At 43.5% G+C, this 18681-nt stretch overlaps 8 protein-coding genes and 2 non-coding genes across 11 annotated transcripts; 5 read left to right on the forward strand and 5 right to left on the reverse strand.

Moving 5' to 3' along the window:
- Positions 1-293: 293 nt before the first annotated feature.
- Positions 294-1064, reverse strand: LOC108136877 (succinate dehydrogenase cytochrome b560 subunit, mitochondrial). The gene is made up of 2 exons (XM_017258328.2): positions 956-1064; positions 294-899 (listed from the first exon to the last, which is right to left on the reverse strand). Coding segments are annotated over exons 1-2 (516 nt in total). The 5' UTR covers positions 958-1064; the 3' UTR covers positions 294-385.
- Positions 1065-1541: 477 nt separating this feature from the next.
- On the forward strand, positions 1542-2580 carry LOC108137007 (translationally-controlled tumor protein homolog). Its single transcript, XM_017258504.2, has one exon. It carries the CDS (start codon positions 1676-1678, stop codon positions 2192-2194), a length of 519 nt encoding a protein of 172 aa, XP_017113993.1. The 5' UTR covers positions 1542-1675; the 3' UTR covers positions 2195-2580.
- A 1348-nt stretch (positions 2581-3928) lies between these two features.
- Positions 3929-6494, reverse strand: LOC108136992 (zinc transporter 7). Its single transcript, XM_017258487.2, has 4 exons — positions 6185-6494; positions 5923-6120; positions 5435-5860; positions 3929-5025 (listed from the first exon to the last, which is right to left on the reverse strand). Exons 2-4 carry the CDS (start codon positions 6101-6103, stop codon positions 4526-4528), a joined length of 1107 nt encoding a protein of 368 aa, XP_017113976.1. The 5' UTR covers positions 6104-6120; positions 6185-6494; the 3' UTR covers positions 3929-4525.
- Positions 6495-7532: 1038 nt separating this feature from the next.
- On the reverse strand, positions 7533-8451 carry LOC108136933 (40S ribosomal protein S25). The gene is made up of 3 exons (XM_017258408.2): positions 8361-8451; positions 7804-8080; positions 7533-7740 (listed from the first exon to the last, which is right to left on the reverse strand). Exons 1-3 carry the CDS (start codon positions 8361-8363, stop codon positions 7667-7669), a joined length of 354 nt encoding a protein of 117 aa, XP_017113897.1. The 5' UTR covers positions 8364-8451; the 3' UTR covers positions 7533-7666.
- Positions 8452-8837: 386 nt separating this feature from the next.
- On the forward strand, positions 8838-10222 carry LOC108136932 (zinc finger and BTB domain-containing protein 24). Its single transcript, XM_017258407.2, has 4 exons — positions 8838-9055; positions 9120-9886; positions 9941-10012; positions 10066-10222. Exons 1-4 carry the CDS (start codon positions 8939-8941, stop codon positions 10199-10201), a joined length of 1092 nt encoding a protein of 363 aa, XP_017113896.1. The 5' UTR covers positions 8838-8938; the 3' UTR covers positions 10202-10222.
- Positions 10215-12467, reverse strand: LOC108136930 (zinc finger protein 358). Its single transcript, XM_017258405.2, has 5 exons — positions 12179-12467; positions 11738-12120; positions 10885-11678; positions 10489-10824; positions 10215-10354 (listed from the first exon to the last, which is right to left on the reverse strand). The coding sequence occupies exons 1-5, from the start codon at positions 12408-12410 to the stop codon at positions 10234-10236; spliced, it is 1866 nt and encodes a 621-aa protein (XP_017113894.1). The 5' UTR covers positions 12411-12467; the 3' UTR covers positions 10215-10233.
- Positions 12468-12995: 528 nt separating this feature from the next.
- Positions 12996-14388, reverse strand: LOC108137030 (J domain-containing protein CG6693). The gene has a single exon (XM_017258530.2). It carries the CDS (start codon positions 14155-14157, stop codon positions 13261-13263), a length of 897 nt encoding a protein of 298 aa, XP_017114019.1. The 5' UTR covers positions 14158-14388; the 3' UTR covers positions 12996-13260.
- A 643-nt stretch (positions 14389-15031) lies between these two features.
- Positions 15032-18020, forward strand: LOC108136948 (60S ribosomal protein L3). Of its 2 annotated transcripts, XM_017258430.2 has the most exons (6): positions 15032-15119; positions 15357-15549; positions 15745-15913; positions 16488-16623; positions 16945-17334; positions 17566-18020. In XM_017258430.2, the coding sequence occupies exons 1-6, from the start codon at positions 15117-15119 to the stop codon at positions 17923-17925; spliced, it is 1251 nt and encodes a 416-aa protein (XP_017113919.1). In that variant the 5' UTR covers positions 15032-15116; the 3' UTR covers positions 17926-18020. The 2 variants fall into 2 exon arrangements, with proteins under 2 accessions (XP_017113919.1, XP_017113920.1); XM_017258431.2 differs by lacking the exons at positions 16488-16623; positions 16945-17334; positions 17566-18020 and adding an exon at positions 16193-16395.
- On the forward strand, positions 15594-15672 carry LOC121467644. Its single transcript, XR_005977719.1, has one exon. It is a non-coding gene; the product is annotated as a small nucleolar RNA U43 (small nucleolar RNA).
- LOC121467645 lies at positions 16011-16092 on the forward strand. Its single transcript, XR_005977720.1, has one exon. It is a non-coding gene; the product is annotated as a small nucleolar RNA U83 (small nucleolar RNA).
- Positions 18021-18681: the final 661 nt, after the last annotated feature.

Genomic DNA, 18681 nt, shown 5'->3' on the forward strand with positions numbered 1-18681 from the left:
TAAAATTTTATGTGTGGGTCCTAAAAAGTCATACGCATTATGTATTTAAAGCATTGCCTATTTTCAGGCGCAAACTTTACGCATTCTGTTAACGAGAGTCGATGACTCGGGGCGTATACTTGATTCTATTGCTGGACCTCAAATTGCCTTCCAAAGCGGCACACAAGTATCTCAGGTACATATGAATTGACAAGATCGTTTAGAAAACACGCAATTCCGGCAAACTGCAGAGAATAACAGACGAATGCAACGCTTTCAAAGCAGCAACATGGGTTACGTAACAACAAATAGCATTATAAATATACACACTACATGTATTTAGTATATAACAATTTTCACATCATATTCTTACTAGAATTTAATAGATACACCCGAGGAACTGGGCTTACAGAAGGGCCAAGATTGCGGTCAGCACGAAAGAGGTGGCGACCATTGCGTAACCGGTCGAGTAAACCTCCTTGATCTTCAGGAATCGCCCGGTGTCCCATAGCAGATGCCGGATTCCATTGGCGGTATGGTAGCCTGCCGGATAGGCGATGATGAACTTGAGGGCGGTCAGAGTGGCGCCGCTCAACTGGAGACCCTCTACCATGGTCACATAGTGGTTGATGTCGTGCGACGAGATCAGGGCACCCAATCCCAGACCCCAGACGCCCACACCCAGTGCCAATCCAGTGCCGCGGTGCATGATCGACAGCATGGAGGTCAGCTGCGGCTGATAGATGGTCAGATGCGGCGACAGCTTCCTGCCCAGGCGCTCGTTTTTCTCGAAGTACGACTCGTCCTTCTGGGTGGCGCCCACGGATACCACCTTCAGTGACACCTGACGGCTGGCAGCGGCCATCTGGAGGCCCTGGCGCAGCGCCGGCGATCGGATCAGCGAACTGGAGAGTGCATACCTGCAAAAAGCAGCCACAAATCAGGTTTTCGCAATGCCATTCCAGAAATTACGTACATTTCCCTGTTTTTCACTCGAACTTGTATGGGTGGGACCGTACTCTGCGGGCCGAATATTACCGCAGCCAGTGCTGCCACTATTTTGATTAGAACCAACCGACTATCGATTCGATAGTATACTGCCACATTTTTAATTACGTTTAAACTTTATTTTTAAAATAGTCTTTGTCTTACGTGTACCTTTATTAAATAACTATGAAAAAGCTTATGAGTTGAAAACTGCTTAAACTAATTATTGTTTTAACGAAAGTTCTTTATTTATAGGACATTGGGGGATAACATTTAAAATTTGTATAATATGTTACAAGCTATAGAAATTAAAAGTTCTGATTTCAGTAAAAGCAAACGATAAATAATTGCAAATTAAATTAAAATTTGTACTTTTACATAATTATTAAGATATGCAATTAAGCATAGTGGAATTCTTTAAATGCAACTGCTAATTACAATAAAGTCGATCCTTATAAAATAAATACATCGATTTATAGTATCGATAGGTCTAGTAGGCGCTGCCACACCAGCTTTTAGCGTTGCCGGACTGTGGGACACCAAGCGAGTTGGCAGCTCATTCGCCATTTTTTCTCGCTCATTCTTTTTGCTGTTCGAGTGAGCGCGTGGCAAGTCGTTTCGTTGTGTTCCCGGTCCGGTGCTGTTGTAGTTGCATTTTCGCCAGCGATTTAGACGCCATCTTCCGACTCCCGAAGACCCACCAATCACCATGAAGATCTACAAGGACATCATCACCGGCGACGAGATGTTCGCCGACACCTACAAAATGAAGTTGGTGGACGACGTGATCTATGAGGTGTATGGCAAGCTAATCACCCGTTGTGGCGATGATATCAAGCTGGAAGGCGCCAACGCCTCTGCGGAGGAGGCGGACGAGGGTACCGAAATCACTTCGGAGACCGGAGTGGATGTGGTTATGAACCACCGCCTGTCGGAGTGCTTCGCCTTTGGCGACAAGAAATCTTACACCCTGTACCTGAAGGAGTACATGAAGAAGGTGCTGAGCAAGCTGGAGGAGAACTCGCCCGACCAGGTCGACGTCTTCAAGACTAACATGAACAAGGCCATGAAGGACATCCTCGGCCGCTTCAAGGAGCTGCAGTTCTTCACCGGTGAATCGATGGACTGCGATGGCATGGTGGCCCTTGTGGAATACCGCGAAATCGATGGCAAGAGCGTGCCCGTGCTCATGTTCTTCAAGCACGGCCTTGAGGAGGAGAAATGCTAAAATGGATCGCTATCCCCTCCCCCCCGGAACACACTATACTCATGCATACCTTCTACATATATTTATCAGAAGCTTAGTTACAATTTTGAAAGTCTTAATTTATGTAAAACGCTGACGAAAAGCATGTCCCTCGATCTGTGCGATTTTATTTTTGATTTCTTTCGGCCGTCGCTCTCATAAATTCTATTCAATGTATGTTTATTGTTTAACCCCACACCGAGCTAAACAACTGAATTGCGCCAACAACTATTGTAATTAAATTAATATTTTGATAGCAACAACTTAAAATTTTGTATGCATTTTCGCTTAAAACCCTTTTATAGAATAAAAAACCTCAATTGGGAAAACCAGTACTGAATTAAACGGAAACCATATACAACTGTAAATCCAAATGTGTGTACTTTTAATTTTACAGTTATGCGTAGGTAGGCGACGCCATACGGTGGCGTGAGTGCGAGCGGGAGGGCATCACCGCCGTCTGAGTCACACAGACTTTGGTTTTACTTTTGTTGTTTTTTGGGCAATCGCGGAGTTATTGACCTTTGACAGTGATGTACACGTGCCCCCGCACCTATGTATACACTTGGGGTCATGCGCACTGGACTACTATTAACCGCACACTGCAGTGCCACTTGCCCCAGTTTCGCACGTTGTGTGTTTGCCATAACCTCAATTTTGCTAACGGAATGCGACGCTCTCGCTACAAGTTGAAAATTCTATAATCTAATTCTACGGCGGGGAATACGTTCGACTTTATCTGCTGGCGAGGCGTGGCTGGGCGCACCAGCACAGGTGCAATTTCCATTTCGGCAAAACGTGTCGACCTGTTGCTATTGCCATCGTCGCGTGAGAGATGCCCACAGTGGGCACTCACTTGGATAAACTTTCTAACAAGTCTAAACTAAGCCGAACTTCTTATAAGGCGAGCAATATACATTTATATGTGTTAACTGTTAAAAAAATAGTTTTAATTTAGTATTGCAAACATTTTTTTTAAATATAGTCGTATTTTTAAAAAGTTTTTTTAAACGTTATAAACAAATAGAAAATAAAAAAAATTCAAACTTTATATTTTGATAATGTTGCCCCAATTTTATAAAATCGTAAACATGATTATTTTTATAGCCTTGTTAGTCAGAAGTTAGGAAAGTCCATTGAGTCAAGTCCGTTTCTACGCAAACGATATCATATAGCTGACATAGGAATTGTCGAATTATTATTCAATGTCCTTAAACATAATCAGAAATGTATTTGATTTAAAGAATATTTAATTTTTGGAACAGGTGCAAGGGTATATAAACTTTGGGTTGCTGAAGTTTTATTCCTTTCTAATTTTTTAGATTATTTAAAGGAGTTCACAAGCTTTGTGAAGATATTTCAATAAAAAATGCTCCGTTGGGTTTACAAATTTTACCTCTAAAGATTGTATTTAACTTTCACGTTCTAACTTTGAAATACACAACATTTATTCCTTTGACAAAATAAATTTAATCAGTTAGATTGCATTTCTTTCCTTGTTATAAATTGTGATTAAAAGGAAACATTGTACAAACGGTTTTCGGACTGAAATGCCTTTGTAAATAAAAAATATCGGAAACATTTTTTTAAACAAAACATAAATAATTGTGCTTCTTCTGATTGAGCAAAAAGTCATTTTTCATTGGGATTAGACACCATAAGCAACATAAAAATGTTATCCAAATAACAACCAACCGGAAATAAAACTAGCTTCAATTCGGTTTACGTATAAAAATGCTAGTAACAAATTAAATTTTATTTCGTTCATAATTTTGATGCTTTAAACAGTGGCAAAAACGGTTCACTTAATGCACTTCCACCGCACAGCGGAAAGTCCGTGAATATGTCAGTCAGATTTAGATGCTATTTGTAGGTATGCATGTTTCGGGGTTTGTTCATTCTGAATTTAAAAAAACTTTAAGTATATATATTTACTCTTGCACAATTTCATTCGCTTAGCTTACAATTACACTAATGCTCCTCGATATCGACTACCGCATACCTTATGTTATGCTTTCAGTATGTATAGAATGGAATGAATGCCGAAAGCATTTCAACAAATACAAACGCTAATAAGTTAACAAAAATTCGCAAAATTACTAGTACAACTGAAGATTACACATTTTGTTTTACTTAGCTTTTGGAGGGGATTTTTGGAAGTGATGGGGGTTTTGTGTCGCCGAAGTGAACTAAAATTTCAAAATAATGTTTGATAACGTCGACGCTCGTGCGCACTGCACATAAACATGTGGCACAAATTGTTAAATATACACATCATTGTACAAGGACGCCGGTAGACCGATCGCATCTGGATCAAACATAATCCAGCTGTATGTAGATCTGCTTCACGCCCACCGCCTCGAAGATCATCCGCGTGTGCGTTACCACGTACTTGGGATCGACGTTCTTGGACACCTCCAGCTTGAGGGCTCCAACGTAGACATCCGAGCAGAGGGTCCAGAAGTGCGGCTCCTGCACCGCATACACGCCGGCCAATCCCGTGACCTTCTGATAGCACTGCGGCAGCGATCTGTCCAGGTCGGACGGCTGGCGCTGCATCAGGATCATTATCGACTCCTTGATGAGGCCCAGCACACTAAGCGCTATCAGCAGGGCGATGAAGATGGAGCAGATGGGGTCCGCAATCATCCAGCCGAACATGTGCATCAGCACTGCCGAGATGATTACGCCCACAGATCCCAAGGTATCGGCCAGGATGTGCAGGAAAACGCCGCGCATGATCTGTGAGTTGCTGCCCGACATATCACCATGCGAGTGGCCATGACTGTCGTGTTCGTGTGAGTGTCCATGACCTGGAAATAGGCAGATTGCAAAGACACCGTTAGAAGATTATCATCAGAAACCAATTTTCTAAATCAACCACTCAATATAGTTAGAGACTCATTTGGGTCTTTTCTAATATGAGCAACATGAAACCTAAGCACAAACTTAAAAATAATTAAAAAGTTAATTCAGAAAGGAAATATTGTTCGGATATTAAGAATCAAACATAAAATAAAAAATTTCTTTGTCGAGTTTCCTACTATGTTTTTTTTGTACTTTAAGAAAGGATAATAAATAATGTACTTTAGCAGATTCATAGACAGTAATAAGATTTCAGAAACGTTATGAAATTGATTTTGGGCCACTATTCCAGGCAATTCGGAAAATGTAAATATAAATGACATTTGTGAAAATAAAATTCCAGTAAAATCACATTACCATTGTCCAAGGTGATGGCCTGGTGATTGTGATTGCCGGCGTCGTTGTGGGTGTGCGAGTGCCCATGTCCATGGCCTCCGCCGTGGGAGTGCCCGTGCCCACCGCCTCCATGCGAGTGACCGTGTCCGCCGTGGTTAAAGGCATAGATTCCCACCAGATTAACCAGCAGGCCCAGCACGGAAACTACAAAAAGCCGCTCGTGCTTAACCTCCGGCGGTTCAATTAGCCGCTCCACGCCCTCAGACAGGATGAAGAAGGCGATGAACAGCAGGAACAGGCTGTTGACAAACCCGGCAAGCACTTCAGCCCGCACATAGCCGTACGAATACTTGTCGTTGGCCTTCCACTTGGTGATAACCGAGGCGGCCAGACCCGCCAAGAGACCCGTGCAGTCGAAGAACATGTGAAACGAGTCGGAGATGAGGCCTACGGATTAACCATTAAGAGGGTTATTAACTCCGGATAAGATAAACAGCAAAAGAACGCACCTAAACTGTTCGTCACGATGCCGTAGAAGAGCTCCACGAAGGCGAAGCTCAGGTTGAGCAGCAGAAAGAGGAACAGATTCCGGGAGTTGCGGTCGGAGAAGATGAGTCTCTTCCAGCTGTTGAGCTTCTCCCGGACCCGGTAGCCGAAACTACTCCGGTCCTTGTGCGACAGCGGTATCATCTTGGTCGGATATGGATCTGCAAGGGTGTCCGGATTTACGTTATAGTCAATACGGTCAGATAAAACTTTTTGTTTGCATACGTGGTATTATCGGGGGCCTATAGCCGCGCTCCAGCTGATTCCGTGATTCCCACTTCGTTTCTGGCCGGGACCGCGAGAATGAGAATCTTTATCTGCGTGCGGCGGCGACAGCCTTTTGATTCGCAAATTACCTCACAACCCAAACGCTTCCTGCTCGGCGGTGGCTTTGTTTGCACAGTTGTTGGGCGCGGGCTGGTCGATCTTCGAGTTTTCGCTAGCTTAATTCATATTTACAGGCTGCCAGATACTAGAACCGAACCCGTCTTTGCCAACACCAAACCAATCTGCCGTGTTGTCATCAAAATAAAGGTAACCACGTAAACATATTGGCTGAATTCATGCCGTTTCGCTGTGAATGGCAAACACAGTGGGCATCGTCCTGAATGTTTACTGGGTATAGTTTTCAGGGCAGGGGTGAAAACCCAAACGTATTATTTTTTAGTTGCTAAAAATTTACAAAATTTTGTTGTAATTTAAATATACTTCTTAATTCAATGCATTGTAATGATAATCTCAATTTTCGTTTTAAAAAGTTTATGAAATTAACTCATATATAATTTAAAAATCAAAGTTTTTTTTTGTTTGTTTGACATTTAACTTAACTTTTACTATATAAATATTAAAAGACTGCTCAAATATATTTTTAGTGAACTACACATATATGTACAATTAAAATGATTTTATGATTGAGTATTTAAACTTTCTTTTACCTTGATTGGCAACGATTTAAGACATTTATAATGCCAGCAGCAGTCAAACATTTGAGAGCTCACTGTCTATCACAAATAAATGGTGAATGCCAACGGAAAAAGAGGAAGATAATTCTAATTGGAAACAGTCAAAACCAATACTTTTTATAAACAAAATTGGAATACAACATTTAATAAGAAAAAAAAACAAGATAATTCATCCAATATATTGATATGCTCTTTGTGACTCAAAATAAGAAAAAAAAGAACTGTTCTAAGTAAATGCATTTAATGATAGTCTAAAGCAGTCTTGTAGCTAATAATTTATCATTTGCAGCTTAACACAAACCAAAATATATCGTATTTCGAAGTAAACTGTATTTAAAAGACAATGGTAATTTAAATACTTGTTCATACTCCTAAGCATACCACAATGGGTTAAAGATAAATGTTGTCAACTACCAAAATAGAATAATTGATCCGGTTTGTTCAATAAAGAATATGATCTGAATGTTAATATAATTGCGAGCTTTAGCACATTAACAAATTCTAGGCTTTCGAAACATTTACCGGCTGACTCTATTGTCATCGTCGAACTACTGCACCACGATACACCTTCCGACTAGAGGGTATCATAACAATAAAACATCACGCAAATGTCCCTTATATCAATAAGAAAGCAAGTTTATTAAACATTTCACACACAGCGGCATAGTTTTGCTCCGGATACAATCAGTGTTCGATTGTAAAGCGAATGCGACTACAGAGATGCAATGGGCAAAAAGTAAAACATTTACGCCTCATCACCCTTGGTGGCACGTGTGTAGATGACCTGGGAATGATGCTGCACGACCTGCTTGATCAGACCTGAAAGTGTAGAAGGTAATAATTAGGAACTTTCAGATAAATATAATAAGAATGCAATCTTACCCTTCTCGCGCAGCTCGATCAGAGCACGCTTGGCCAGGGAGCCGCGGATCTTCAGACGCTCGGAGACCACCGATGGGGTGATCAGCTTGTAGGCGGGCACTTCCTTGTACAGCTTCTCGTAGGTGGCCTTGTCGAACAGCACCTGGTTGTTCAGCTTATCCCTGACTTTTCCCTTGGACCACTTCTTCTTCTTGGCCTTGCCGCCACCGGATCCCTCCTTCTTCTTCTGTGTCTTTTGCGGCTGCTTGGCCGAAGACTTTGCGTCCTTCTTAGGCGGCTAGAGAAAAGAACATAAATAACACTCGTTAATCGTTGGCACTAATAACAATATAAATCATTTTCATTGACCACCGAGTAGCACCTGGAGCTGGCCGCTTTCGAGGTTAGGGCATGCGTTTGTTTTTCGCCCGGATTTTTACATTATGCCGCGTTCTGTGGTCGGTGTTTTCATGGCTCAGCTCTGGGGCACAACTTCAGTCTTGTTTTGCTTTTGTTTGCAGGCCACTTTCACAGTAAAAAACTAATAATTTTGCAGAAATAGGTAGCAGCGAACTCACCATCGTGAAAAGTCAATGCAGAAAGATGGAGGGCGGAAACGGCCAGAGTTACCATTCATCGCGTAGGGCAGCACTTCTGCCTATCGATAGTGTGAGTGTTTTAAATACTAAAAATATAATTCAAATAGTTTACTCGGAAAGCTCAAATAATAAGCTCATTGTGAAAATATCACAAATGATGAAAAAAATAGAACAAATAGAGCTTTAAAATGTGAATGAAGCTAAACTACGTACAATTATCCATTGGACAATTATTGTAACTACCTCGGCACATATTTAATAGAAATAAAATCTATTTAACTTAATAATTAATAATAATAAACATTATTTTATTTGTTTAGCCGTCAAACAGTGTTCTTAATATATCGATAAAATAAATAAAAAATTACCGTTATAAAGATGGTTAGTCCACATCTATATATCCTATATTTTCCAGGGTAGTGTGGCCAGCTCTGGGAAAGTCAGAAATGCTTTTAGGATTGCCAGGCTTACGGTATTATTGTGGCCAACGGGCCCATGTTTTGTGCATGTCAAACAAATAAATTTGAATAGAGTAATTAGCAAATTAATTGGATGAAATGAGGCAATTCTGCCGCACCTGCGGCAAGACCATAGTGGCCGATCAGTGCCTACAGATCTTCTCACCCGAGGGCCGAAAACTGCTGCAGTGCGTGCGCTCCATAGCAAACTGCTGGGTGAGCAGTAACGTGAAATTCCAATGGGTTTAGTTTCGAATAAAGGTTGTTTACCAACTTGCAGCTGCAGGATGCTCAGGACCTGCCTAATCATATGTGCCCGGATTGCCAGACACTGCTCAAACAAGTCCAACGATTCCGCCGACGGTGTGCGAAGATCGAGAAGTATTTCGCCAGGCGGCGAAGCAGAATGAATCTCGGCGAGGATCCTGCGGCCGTGGCGCTGCAGCTTCCTGTCCAACAAAGCGCTGCTTCGGATCCCCTGGGCATTGACGAGCTGATGACGGCCAGTGAAATCAAATTGGAACCCACCCAGGTCCAAATGGAGCAGAAAACAGAGACGTATCAAGAGGACCAGCTCCAAGAAGACAGCTTTGAGGATGCTCCGGGCGATGATGCTCTGCCCTTGCCCGAGGACTACGGAGAAACACAGACTGAAATGGCTGCCACTGTCACTACCAAGCCGGAACAGGGCAAAATAAAGACCAAAATCAAGTCCAGCAAGCACACCATGCGCATGGGCAGAAAGTTAATCCACGTAAAAGTCATCGACGACAAACAGCCGAAGCGGATTGTGGACCGCAATGGGCAGAATGCTAAGCCCTGCATTTGCGAACATTGCGGCCGGCAATTCAAGGACACCAGCAATCTCAATGTTCACCTGCTGAGGCACACGGGCACCAAGCCATTCGAGTGCGAGCAGTGCCAGCAAAAATGCTATACACTCCATCTGTTGCGCCGTCACCAGCTGAAGCACACGGAGGGTCCCTACGCATGCACCTTCTGCGGCTTGGAATACAGCACGAACAGTTCCCGAGTGAGACATGAAAGGTGGGTCCAATTGAGGCTCCTAATGCCATTCTAACATGGGTTACCAATTCACAGGGAGGCCTGTAAGAAAGGACGAGCGCCGCAGTCCAAGTGGGAAATTATCAAGAAGGGCGAACGCACTTTCCAGTAAGATTTCATTGTCAATTTTCCACTCCTGGCTAATTTCTTATTTCTCTTAGCTGCGAAGTATGTGATCTATGGTTTCTGCGCGCTGGCAACTTCACCCAGCACATCAACTCCTCCAGTCACATCGAAAACGAACGCAAAAAGAAACGTAAATCGAAATCAGTGCAACCCTCCACCATAAATACATAAAAAACAACTGCGATTGAAAAATATATCTCGTTTCATTCGGCTTCAAGTATTGGTTCTCCGCCCATTTTTCGGACGTTATCCTGGTGCATTTTGCTGTTGGCATGCGTCTTCATGTTGTACTTGTAGCGAAAGTGCACATTACAGACCTCGCAACTGCAAAGATAATGAACGGACTGCAAGATTATCAATTCGAAGGTATTTAAGAGATATTCTAAATTTATATCCCTCTGAAATTTTGGAGGATACAACATCAAAACTTGGGCTATTCCAAAATCAAAGTGACTTACCAATATGGACGTTCTCCGGTGTGGATTGCCTCGTGCTCCCGCAGCCGCGTCCGCTGGTAGAATCCCTTCAAACAGACGTCGCACTGGAGCGGCCTCTTCTCGTGGGTCTTCTCGTGGCGCTTGAGCTTGTTGGGATCTGAGTAGCTCTTGCTGCACTGCTGGCACTTAAAGGCATTCGCATCGGTGTGCGACTTGATGTGCCAGCCCAGCGCATACTTGGAGGCGTAATGTTTGTGGCACAGTTTACATTGAAAGCGCACGTCATCCCGTGGCTTAGCCATGGGCTTTGGATTGATTCGATTCACAATAAGGCGGGGCGCTGCATTATGGACCTCACTGAAAGTTGGGAGTATGAAGTGATTTCTTCTTACATTTTGTTTGATATTTACTACCAACCTCTCGTGCTTTTGGCGAGCTCCAGCATAAGCAAACGTTTCGCTGCAGAAACGACAGGCGAAGGGCGATTCGCCCCGGTGACTGATGCGGATGTGTATGTTCCGCATGTAGGCATCGTAGAAGGTCTTTGGGCACTCGCTGCACTGGTAGTTCTTAGTGCGGCTGTGCCGAAGCATGTGAATCCGCAGGTTATGGGACATGCGGAAGGCCTGGCCGCACTGGTCGCACACAAAGTTGGGCGGCTTGGCTCGCAGCTGGGCACGGCGTATGAGATTCCTCTCTTCTCTGGTCTTGGGTTTGGCCCTGAGCTTTGGCTTTTCGTCGCTAGCTGCGGCTAGTTTGCCCCTAGACAGCTTCGCAGCTGAGGCCTCCTGTTTTGGTTTAGTTTTTTCGCGCCCCGTGTATTGATCGATCAGTTCTTTAAAGATCTTTGCCCCAAGAGCCACACTGAGCGGATCGTTTGGGGCGGGTTCATCGGGTTCCATAGCTGGATCTTGATCTAACTGGTCATTCGAATCGACTTCATCCTCTAAAAGCTCTTCCTCCTCCTTGGCATCTTCAATCTCTTCTAAATTTGTATACTCTGAGTCCGAAACCAATTCGGTATCTGATGGAGTAGTCTGCTCGTTTAATGCCTCTAGCTCGGTTTCATCTGGATCTATTTTCCTTAAAGGCTCGGCCTGGCTGATCCTTAGCTCCGTACTGATGCACATTTCCCGGAAATCGATGGCCTGGTCCAGGGATAGTAAGCACGCAGGGCACATAAGTTGAGGTTCGTCTGGTTTGTGGTTAATCTGCAGGATAATTACGAGTTTAATTGCATATTTTTTGGCAAAAAGATACAAGGACCAACCCAAACACCACTAATGACTTCAATGTGGAAGAGCAGAATACTGTTGGCCTGGTCGAAAAGATCCTTCGCCCTGGTGTCCACGACAAAGTCCTGGTAGCAAATGCGACACCGCTCCCGTTTTTCCAACTGATCCCTGGCGATAAGTGGATCGAAATTCATTGCTACTGCCTCTGATAAGTCCACTTTTTCCTGTTCTGGACAGGCAAACGTGGACGCCGCTGGAGCACTCGACTTGGAGTTATCTTCCGCCAGGAGCTGGGCCACAAGTTTTTGGTTCCTTCGCCGTTGTGTCCTTTCCTTTCGTGCTCTTTCGGAAGGACTTTCCTGGCTTTTGATTATGCAGGGAACCGCACCGGGTCGCAAAGTTCGCTTTTTGGCCAGTCCTGGTTAAAATACAAGGAATTAGTTGAACAATTTTGATGACGTTTTTGTGGGACTCACCCATTTCAAACTTTAGGGAGCCCTCGATGTCTTCGTCCTTAAAGTGTTCGATGCAAATGCATGGGTTCTTCCATTTCAGGGAGTTCTTGGTGAAGCCGCAGAATGCGAGCCAAAGTTTGAATGTTTCCGGACACTTGGGAAACCGAAAGAAGCCGATCTGCTGCTGCTGATCCGGATCCCTTTTAGATCTGCTCACAAAAGCATTCCTGCAATTGGGCACGGCACATCTCATATTTTTAGCAGAAAGTGCGCAATGTTTATTAAAATTATATTTAGCATCTATGTATTTAGTGTGACCAGGGGTAGCAAGACACAATGTCAAGAAAGTGAGGTGGTTATGGCGATGACGTCAATTATCAATATTAATTTATTTTTAAATGTTTTTGTGGCTTTAAAAATACAAAAAAATTCATAACGCTTACATAAATTATTGTAAGTTAAGTAGTTTTGAAAATCTTTTCTGTTATATCCTTATTATGTATGTAGTTTATTTTATTTAAAATAACTTAACCTTTTTTAATGGTTAATAATATAAAAAGACATATATCACCCATTTATATTTATATTAGGAAAAAAACCAAATCGAACATTTTAACCTGGTTATTCGTATTGCAGTTATAGGATTTAGATGTCCGTTCTGCGCCAAAATTATCAAACGGACATGGCTAACAACTCGTCTTGTCATGCTGATCAAACATTTATGTACTTTATAAGGTCGCAAAATATATTCTATTCTATAAAGTTTATAGGGCCGGAAATATCTTCTTGATTGCCGTACAAACTTCTGACCAAGGCTATAAAAATAAAGAAAATTTCGCAGGATTAACATTAGTATTTATTTAATTTGATTTGCTTACGAACCAACGGACTGTAAAGATATAAGATTTGTAAGATTGAAACTTATTGGGGAATTTCAACATAAAAAAGGATGTTCTGCTGATGATCTGTGTCCTTTTAATCCCGACACACTATGCACTTTGCAGTGGTATGAAGTATACGTACATGGATAAATACATATGAGTAACTAAGACTAAATATAGATAATATATGTTTAAGAGAACAATAGTGAGTGGCAGTTGCCCCTATTTATGGGTCTTTTCCACCCGGCCAGTCTTGACTCCGTTAAGCTTCGGTTTTGGCTCCTGCTTGGCGGGCTTCTTAGACTTCTTTTTCTTCTTCTCGAAGGCGCTGAAGTCGACGGTATCAGAGTCGTCCTCATTCCCGTACTTTTCCACCAGGCGGTCGAGCAGAGAGCCGAAGTTTGACTCCCGCTGATTGCGGCGCGCCAGGATCATTTGCTGCAAATCGCCCCCGTTGTCGGCGAGATCCTGGTCGTCCTTCTCCTTCTGCCGACGCTCGAGGCGCTTTTTGATGACCTTGGCCTCTTTGAATTCGCGCGCGTACTTCTGATGGCGCTTCTTGCGCTTGGCGGCCGGCTCCTCGGTGAAGATCTTGTACTCGGGCACCTCGCCGCTGGCAATCATCGATTCGACCATTTTCTGGATGCGCGGCTCGTCTTCCACCTTCATGAAGGGCACATGGTTCATTAGGTAGTTGATGCACCCCTTCCCGCCCAGATACGCCTTCTTCACGTCCGTGCGCTCCAGCTCCGAGTCCACGTACTCCTTCTCGTAATTGTTGATGTCCTCCTCGGTGATGGGCTTGAAGATCTTGCTCCAGAGGTCCAGCCACGACGAGAGCTTGGACTCGGCCTCATCGTCGTCGTCGATGACGCCCTGCTCGTCGTACAATGCTCGCTTTTGCGAGTCGGTCAGCACCTGGTAGAGCTTTGACAGCACCTTGAACTTCTCGGTGGCCTCCTCTTTTTGCTCTTCCGGCACTCGGTCAGGATGGACCAGCAGGGACAGCTTGTGGTACGCCTTCTTCACCTCCTTCTCGGCAGCGCTCTTGGCCAGGCCCATCAGCTGGTACACATCCCGCGTTCCAAAATACTTTTCGCAGTGCTCCAGCGTCGACATCGCGAATTTCGTTGGTTTTTCGGCACGAACACTACCACAAAATGCGCCAAAACGCCTCAGGACCGCGCATTGGTTGGACCGAAAATCCTAATTGGTTTAAGGCCTGGCTATATTTATTTTGTTAAGGCCTCTTATACCATGTAGTTCTGATTGATATTTTATAACTTTTCCTAAATTTAGTCCGGCTGCTTGAAAACATAAATAATTTTTTTGAGAAATAGAACAATTACATTTAAAGACAGGTCTACTTTTGCAAGATGGTGCTAAATGAATTTAAGACATGTGTATCCTATCAATATTTAAAATAGTTTAAAAAATTATAAATATTATATTATATTTTAAGCAATTGTGTATCCTTTTAATACTAAAAAATCTACGCAACAGATTATTAAGGGTGTCCCTTAAACGATTCAGCAATTTCGGAATGTTAAATATCAAACGAACTCTTGCGTTTTGCGTAATTGCATTTACCTATTTCATTTATCCTGAGGATTTTCATTTCAATTACTAATAAACTTTAATAATTAAAGTTACCACACGGATCCAAAAATAAACTGTCTAAAATTGAATAGTTTTAATAAATATTTAGTTTATTATTGAATTACAATTTTTAAAAAGAATTACAGTTGATGACTCAATCAACTCAAACTCAATCTTAATACAATGTAAATAATTTATTAGATGTGTGTGTCCTTTTTTATTTTTAAAATCAGATTATTTGTTGACTAAAAATCTAATTCTCTGTCCTCTGACAGTTAACAGTTACAAGCCACGAATGGATTGAGTCCGAATTATGAATATTGGACCGAGGTTTGACTCTGAGATAAGCTTCGTTAAGATTATTTTTTAATACATTTTCTGAGCCGGAGGCAGCCACACTGCCAACTAATCGCAGCCAACTTCGCTTTGCCCGGCAGCACTTCCCTTCTTTTCGTTTTCATCGTCTGAAGAGAACAGACATGGTAAGTTCAGCTCTCAAAAAAAGATAAAAAATAAAAAGTGAGCAGTTAGTTGTTGGATAATTTAAGTAAATTGTTTGAGATGCTGAGAAATACTATCGGTTGCTTGCACCCAATGCAATTTACACTCGCTCCAAGCTGTTTTATTTTGATAAATTGCAAATGCAACATCCACGTGTTCACTTAACCTTAAAACGAAAATGTAACAGTTGCTGATGGTTTATCCTGCCCATTTTACAGTCGCATCGCAAGTTCTCAGCGCCTCGCCATGGCTCCATGGCCTTCTACCCCAAGAAGCGCTCAGCTCGCCATCGCGGCAAGGTTAAGGCCTTCCCCAAGGATGACGCCAGCAAGCCCGTTCATCTGACTTGCTTCATCGGCTACAAGGCCGGCATGACGCACATCGTCCGCGAGGCCGATCGTCCTGGATCCAGTAAGTACTCGTTTTCACCCAAAGAGCCCCAAAACTACCCTTTCATGATGAGTAAACTAGAAGATTTATGGTTAGAACACAACTGATTAACCGTGATTATCTCAACTAGGGCGGACTGATTGAGCCAATAACTAGTTTATCATTGTGCAAAATAGTGGCATTCGCTAAATGGCTTTTTTCTTCGTCCGTTTATAGAGATCAACAAGAAGGAGGTGGTCGAGGCTGTCACCGTTCTTGAGACCCCGCCCATGATTGTGGTCGGTGCCGTCGGTTACATCGAGACTCCCTTCGGTCTGCGTGCCCTGGTCAATGTGTGGGCCCAGCATTTGTCCGAGGAGTGCCGTCGTCGCTTCTACAAGAACTGGTATGTATCGTGGACCACGTGTCTGCCACCCTCTAGTCGCCATTTTGTTTGCCCCCGTGTGTACACACACACCAACCACGTGTTTCCTAGTAGAGTCTGGATGATGATACGATGGTATCTGAATGAGCAATAATATTGTTGAGAAGCCTTCTACCATCTGCTGCCTTCCTTCTGATCGGCCTACTAGAAAACTCTTGGTTGGTTTGTGAAATTCCCTTTGCTCCAAATACCCTTAAACTTGAAGAAACCCCTTATTAAATGAAAAATGCAATCATAAAGTTCTTCGATCAGCTTGCTGAGAGAGCTTTTCAAATCTTTGAAAGTTGTGTGAGCTGTCAGTATTTTGGTCTTGGGCACAGCCCCTGGTTAACTGAAACTACTTGACGAGTGAGCACGACATGGAAGACCGCATCTCCGCTCGCCATTTGTTTGCGATGAGGTGCACTTCCTGTTCTATCTCGCCCCCACACGAACAGCGCGGCTAAGAAGTTGGAGTTGTTGAGACATCCCAATGGATTGCATCATGTCGCTCGTTTCTGACCATTGCATCTACAACTTGACCATCGTCTACCAGGTACAAGAGCAAGAAGAAGGCCTTCACCAAGGCCAGCAAGAAGTGGACCGATGATCTCGGCAAGAAGAGCATCGAGAATGACTTCCGCAAGATGCTGCGTTACTGCAAGGTGATCCGTGTGATTGCCCACTCGCAGGTAAATATAGATGTTCCTTACAATCCTTACAATTCACGACGTCCTTGGCCTTGTTGTGCCATTGGTGCTGGGTCCTCGGGCCCGGTGCCTCTGGTGCGCCTGGCCTAAAAAGCATTCGTGCTGTGGTATTCAATGCACAGTTTAGGGATGCAACGTCGCAGAGCAAACTGCCCCTCGGGTGGCGGAGCTTGATATATTCCAGTAACGGTGCGGAGCCGCTCAGGCGATGATAGCGCGGTTAAACCATATCACGCACAGTCCCACAAATCAATGTGCTGAAGATGAATGTAACTAACTGAAAACGTCTTCTTCCTGTTCTAGATCCGCTTGATCAAGCAGCGCCAAAAGAAGGCCCATGTCATGGAGATCCAGCTGAACGGTGGCTCCATCGAGGACAAGGTCAAGTGGGCTCGTGAGCACTTGGAGAAACCCATCCAGGTCAGCAACGTGTTCGGTCAGGACGAGATGGTCGACTGCGTCGGTGTGACCAAGGGTAAGGGATTCAAGGGTGTCACCTCGCGTTGGCACACCAAGAAGCTGCCCCGCAAGACGCACAAGGGTCTGCGCAAGGTGGCCTGTATTGGAGCCTGGCATCCGTCGCGTGTGTCCACCACCGTGGCCCGTGCTGGTCAGAAGGGTTACCACCACCGTACCGAGATCAACAAGAAGATCTACCGTATCGGTGCTGGCATCCACACCAAGGACGGCAAGGTAAGCAGTAGTAGCCATCTTAATTTAACCATTATCTTGATGCGGCTTTAGAAATCTGTTGCTCTGATGATAACAAACCAAATAACAACGACATCGAAACAAACAAAAAACTTGATGAACCGTGATATTTATAATGATAGGACTGATCACAGATTTAAGCCAAAAAAGATGGAATTGCAAATGCTCTCCCTTACACAACAAATAGACTGACCCCATATTTATCACTTGCAGGTCATCAAGAACAACGCCTCCACTGAGTACGATCTGACCGACAAGAGCATCACCCCCATGGGTGGTTTCCCCCACTACGGTGAGGTCAACAACGACTTCGTCATGATCAAGGGCTGCTGCATCGGCTCCAAGAAGCGCATCATCACCCTGCGCAAGTCCCTGCTGAAGCACACCAAGCGTTCGGCCCTGGAGCAGATCAAGCTCAAGTTCATCGACACCTCGTCCAAGATGGGTCATGGTCGCTTCCAGACTCCTGCCGACAAGCTGGCCTTCATGGGTCCGCTGAAGAAGGATCGTCTCAAGGAGGAGGCCGCCGCTGCCACCAGCGCTGCTGCCGCCGCCGCCACCACCACCGCTTAAGCAAAATATTGTCTGCGCTCAGAGTTGTCTGCTTGTTTCTACCGCCTACTGCTGCGGTAGAGCAGCGATCAATAAAATGATTTTGGCTAAGCTTATTTAATCAATGTCTTAAATTCAATTAACTTGGGAAAGACTGCTCTTGCTAAACTTTAATTTGTTTCTATCAATTGATTAGAAAGCAGATTTAACCTTAGTTTTATAATGGGTGATATTCACTTAATATTTTTATTTATATTAGTATTACAAGTTTTATATAACTAATTAGGTCACTAGTCGTTTGTATACGATCAATAAAAGAACAGAAATTAACCCCTTTTTTCCATTCTATAGCCGAACACAAAAGTTGAAGATTACAGCACTTTTATATCTGCCAAAGCTTTGTATTGCGAGAAAAGATCAACATTATTAGTACCGCCAGTCAAGTCTACATAAATCTGTTCATAAAACACAAGAGTGCTGTCCCTGCTAAACGTGAAGACCTGTGAATCCCTGCCAGATAACTGTATCCATGCCAGAACAATGGGATTTGTGCTTCACCTTTTTTTGGCTTGTGAGATGCAGCAGGAATAAATTCGAAGTAATTAAATAGCGGCTTTTGAATACCCCATCAGCTGTTTTCTTTGAAGCAAGTGGACAGCTCCCTTTCAGATTTTTATACCCTGTATGTAAAAAGAAACGAAGCATATTATGTTTGGTTTAGATTTCTTTCTAATAAGAAGCTACTGTCATAGTATAGGATTTACTAAATACAATATT

The sequence above is a fragment of the Drosophila elegans genome, unplaced genomic scaffold (assembly GCF_018152505.1).
Source record: "Drosophila elegans isolate 14027-0461.03 unplaced genomic scaffold, ASM1815250v1 contig_476, whole genome shotgun sequence".
NCBI classification, from domain to species: Eukaryota; Metazoa; Arthropoda; class Insecta; order Diptera; family Drosophilidae; genus Drosophila; species Drosophila elegans.

What these genes read in the sequence shown, in the direction of transcription:
- LOC108137007 (XM_017258504.2), top strand. Translation starts at nt 1,676, where the DNA reads ATGAAGATCTACAAGGACATCATCACCGGCGACGAGATGTTCGCCGAC.
- LOC108136992 (XM_017258487.2), bottom strand. Translation starts at nt 6,103, where the DNA reads ATGATACCGCTGTCGCACAAGGACCGGAGTAGTTTCGGCTACCGGGTC. An exon ending in CATCGTGACGAACAGTTTAG is followed by an intron (nt 5,861 to 5,922) that starts GTGCGTTCTTTT and finishes GTTAATCCGTAG; the next exon opens with GCCTCATCTCCGACTCGTTT. An exon ending in GGCCATCACCTTGGACAATG is followed by an intron (nt 5,026 to 5,434) that starts GTAATGTGATTT and finishes GCCTATTTCCAG; the next exon opens with GTCATGGACACTCACACGAA.
- LOC108136933 (XM_017258408.2), bottom strand. An exon ending in GATCGAGCTGCGCGAGAAGG is followed by an intron (nt 7,741 to 7,803) that starts GTAAGATTGCAT and finishes CTACACTTTCAG; the next exon opens with GTCTGATCAAGCAGGTCGTG.
- LOC108136932 (XM_017258407.2), top strand. Translation starts at nt 8,939, where the DNA reads ATGAGGCAATTCTGCCGCACCTGCGGCAAGACCATAGTGGCCGATCAG. An exon ending in GCTCCATAGCAAACTGCTGG is followed by an intron (nt 9,056 to 9,119) that starts GTGAGCAGTAAC and finishes ACCAACTTGCAG; the next exon opens with CTGCAGGATGCTCAGGACCT. An exon ending in AAGGGCGAACGCACTTTCCA is followed by an intron (nt 10,013 to 10,065) that starts GTAAGATTTCAT and finishes TATTTCTCTTAG; the next exon opens with CTGCGAAGTATGTGATCTAT.
- LOC108136930 (XM_017258405.2), bottom strand. Translation starts at nt 12,410, where the DNA reads ATGAGATGTGCCGTGCCCAATTGCAGGAATGCTTTTGTGAGCAGATCT. An exon ending in GCTCGCCAAAAGCACGAGAG is followed by an intron (nt 10,825 to 10,884) that starts GTTGGTAGTAAA and finishes CCCAACTTTCAG; the next exon opens with TGAGGTCCATAATGCAGCGC. An exon ending in ACCGGAGAACGTCCATATTG is followed by an intron (nt 10,355 to 10,488) that starts GTAAGTCACTTT and finishes TTATCTTTGCAG; the next exon opens with TTGCGAGGTCTGTAATGTGC.
- LOC108137030 (XM_017258530.2), bottom strand. Translation starts at nt 14,157, where the DNA reads ATGTCGACGCTGGAGCACTGCGAAAAGTATTTTGGAACGCGGGATGTG.
- LOC108136948 (XM_017258430.2), top strand. An exon ending in GTGTGATTGCCCACTCGCAG is followed by an intron (nt 16,624 to 16,944) that starts GTAAATATAGAT and finishes TTCCTGTTCTAG; the next exon opens with ATCCGCTTGATCAAGCAGCG. An exon ending in TCCACACCAAGGACGGCAAG is followed by an intron (nt 17,335 to 17,565) that starts GTAAGCAGTAGT and finishes TATCACTTGCAG; the next exon opens with GTCATCAAGAACAACGCCTC.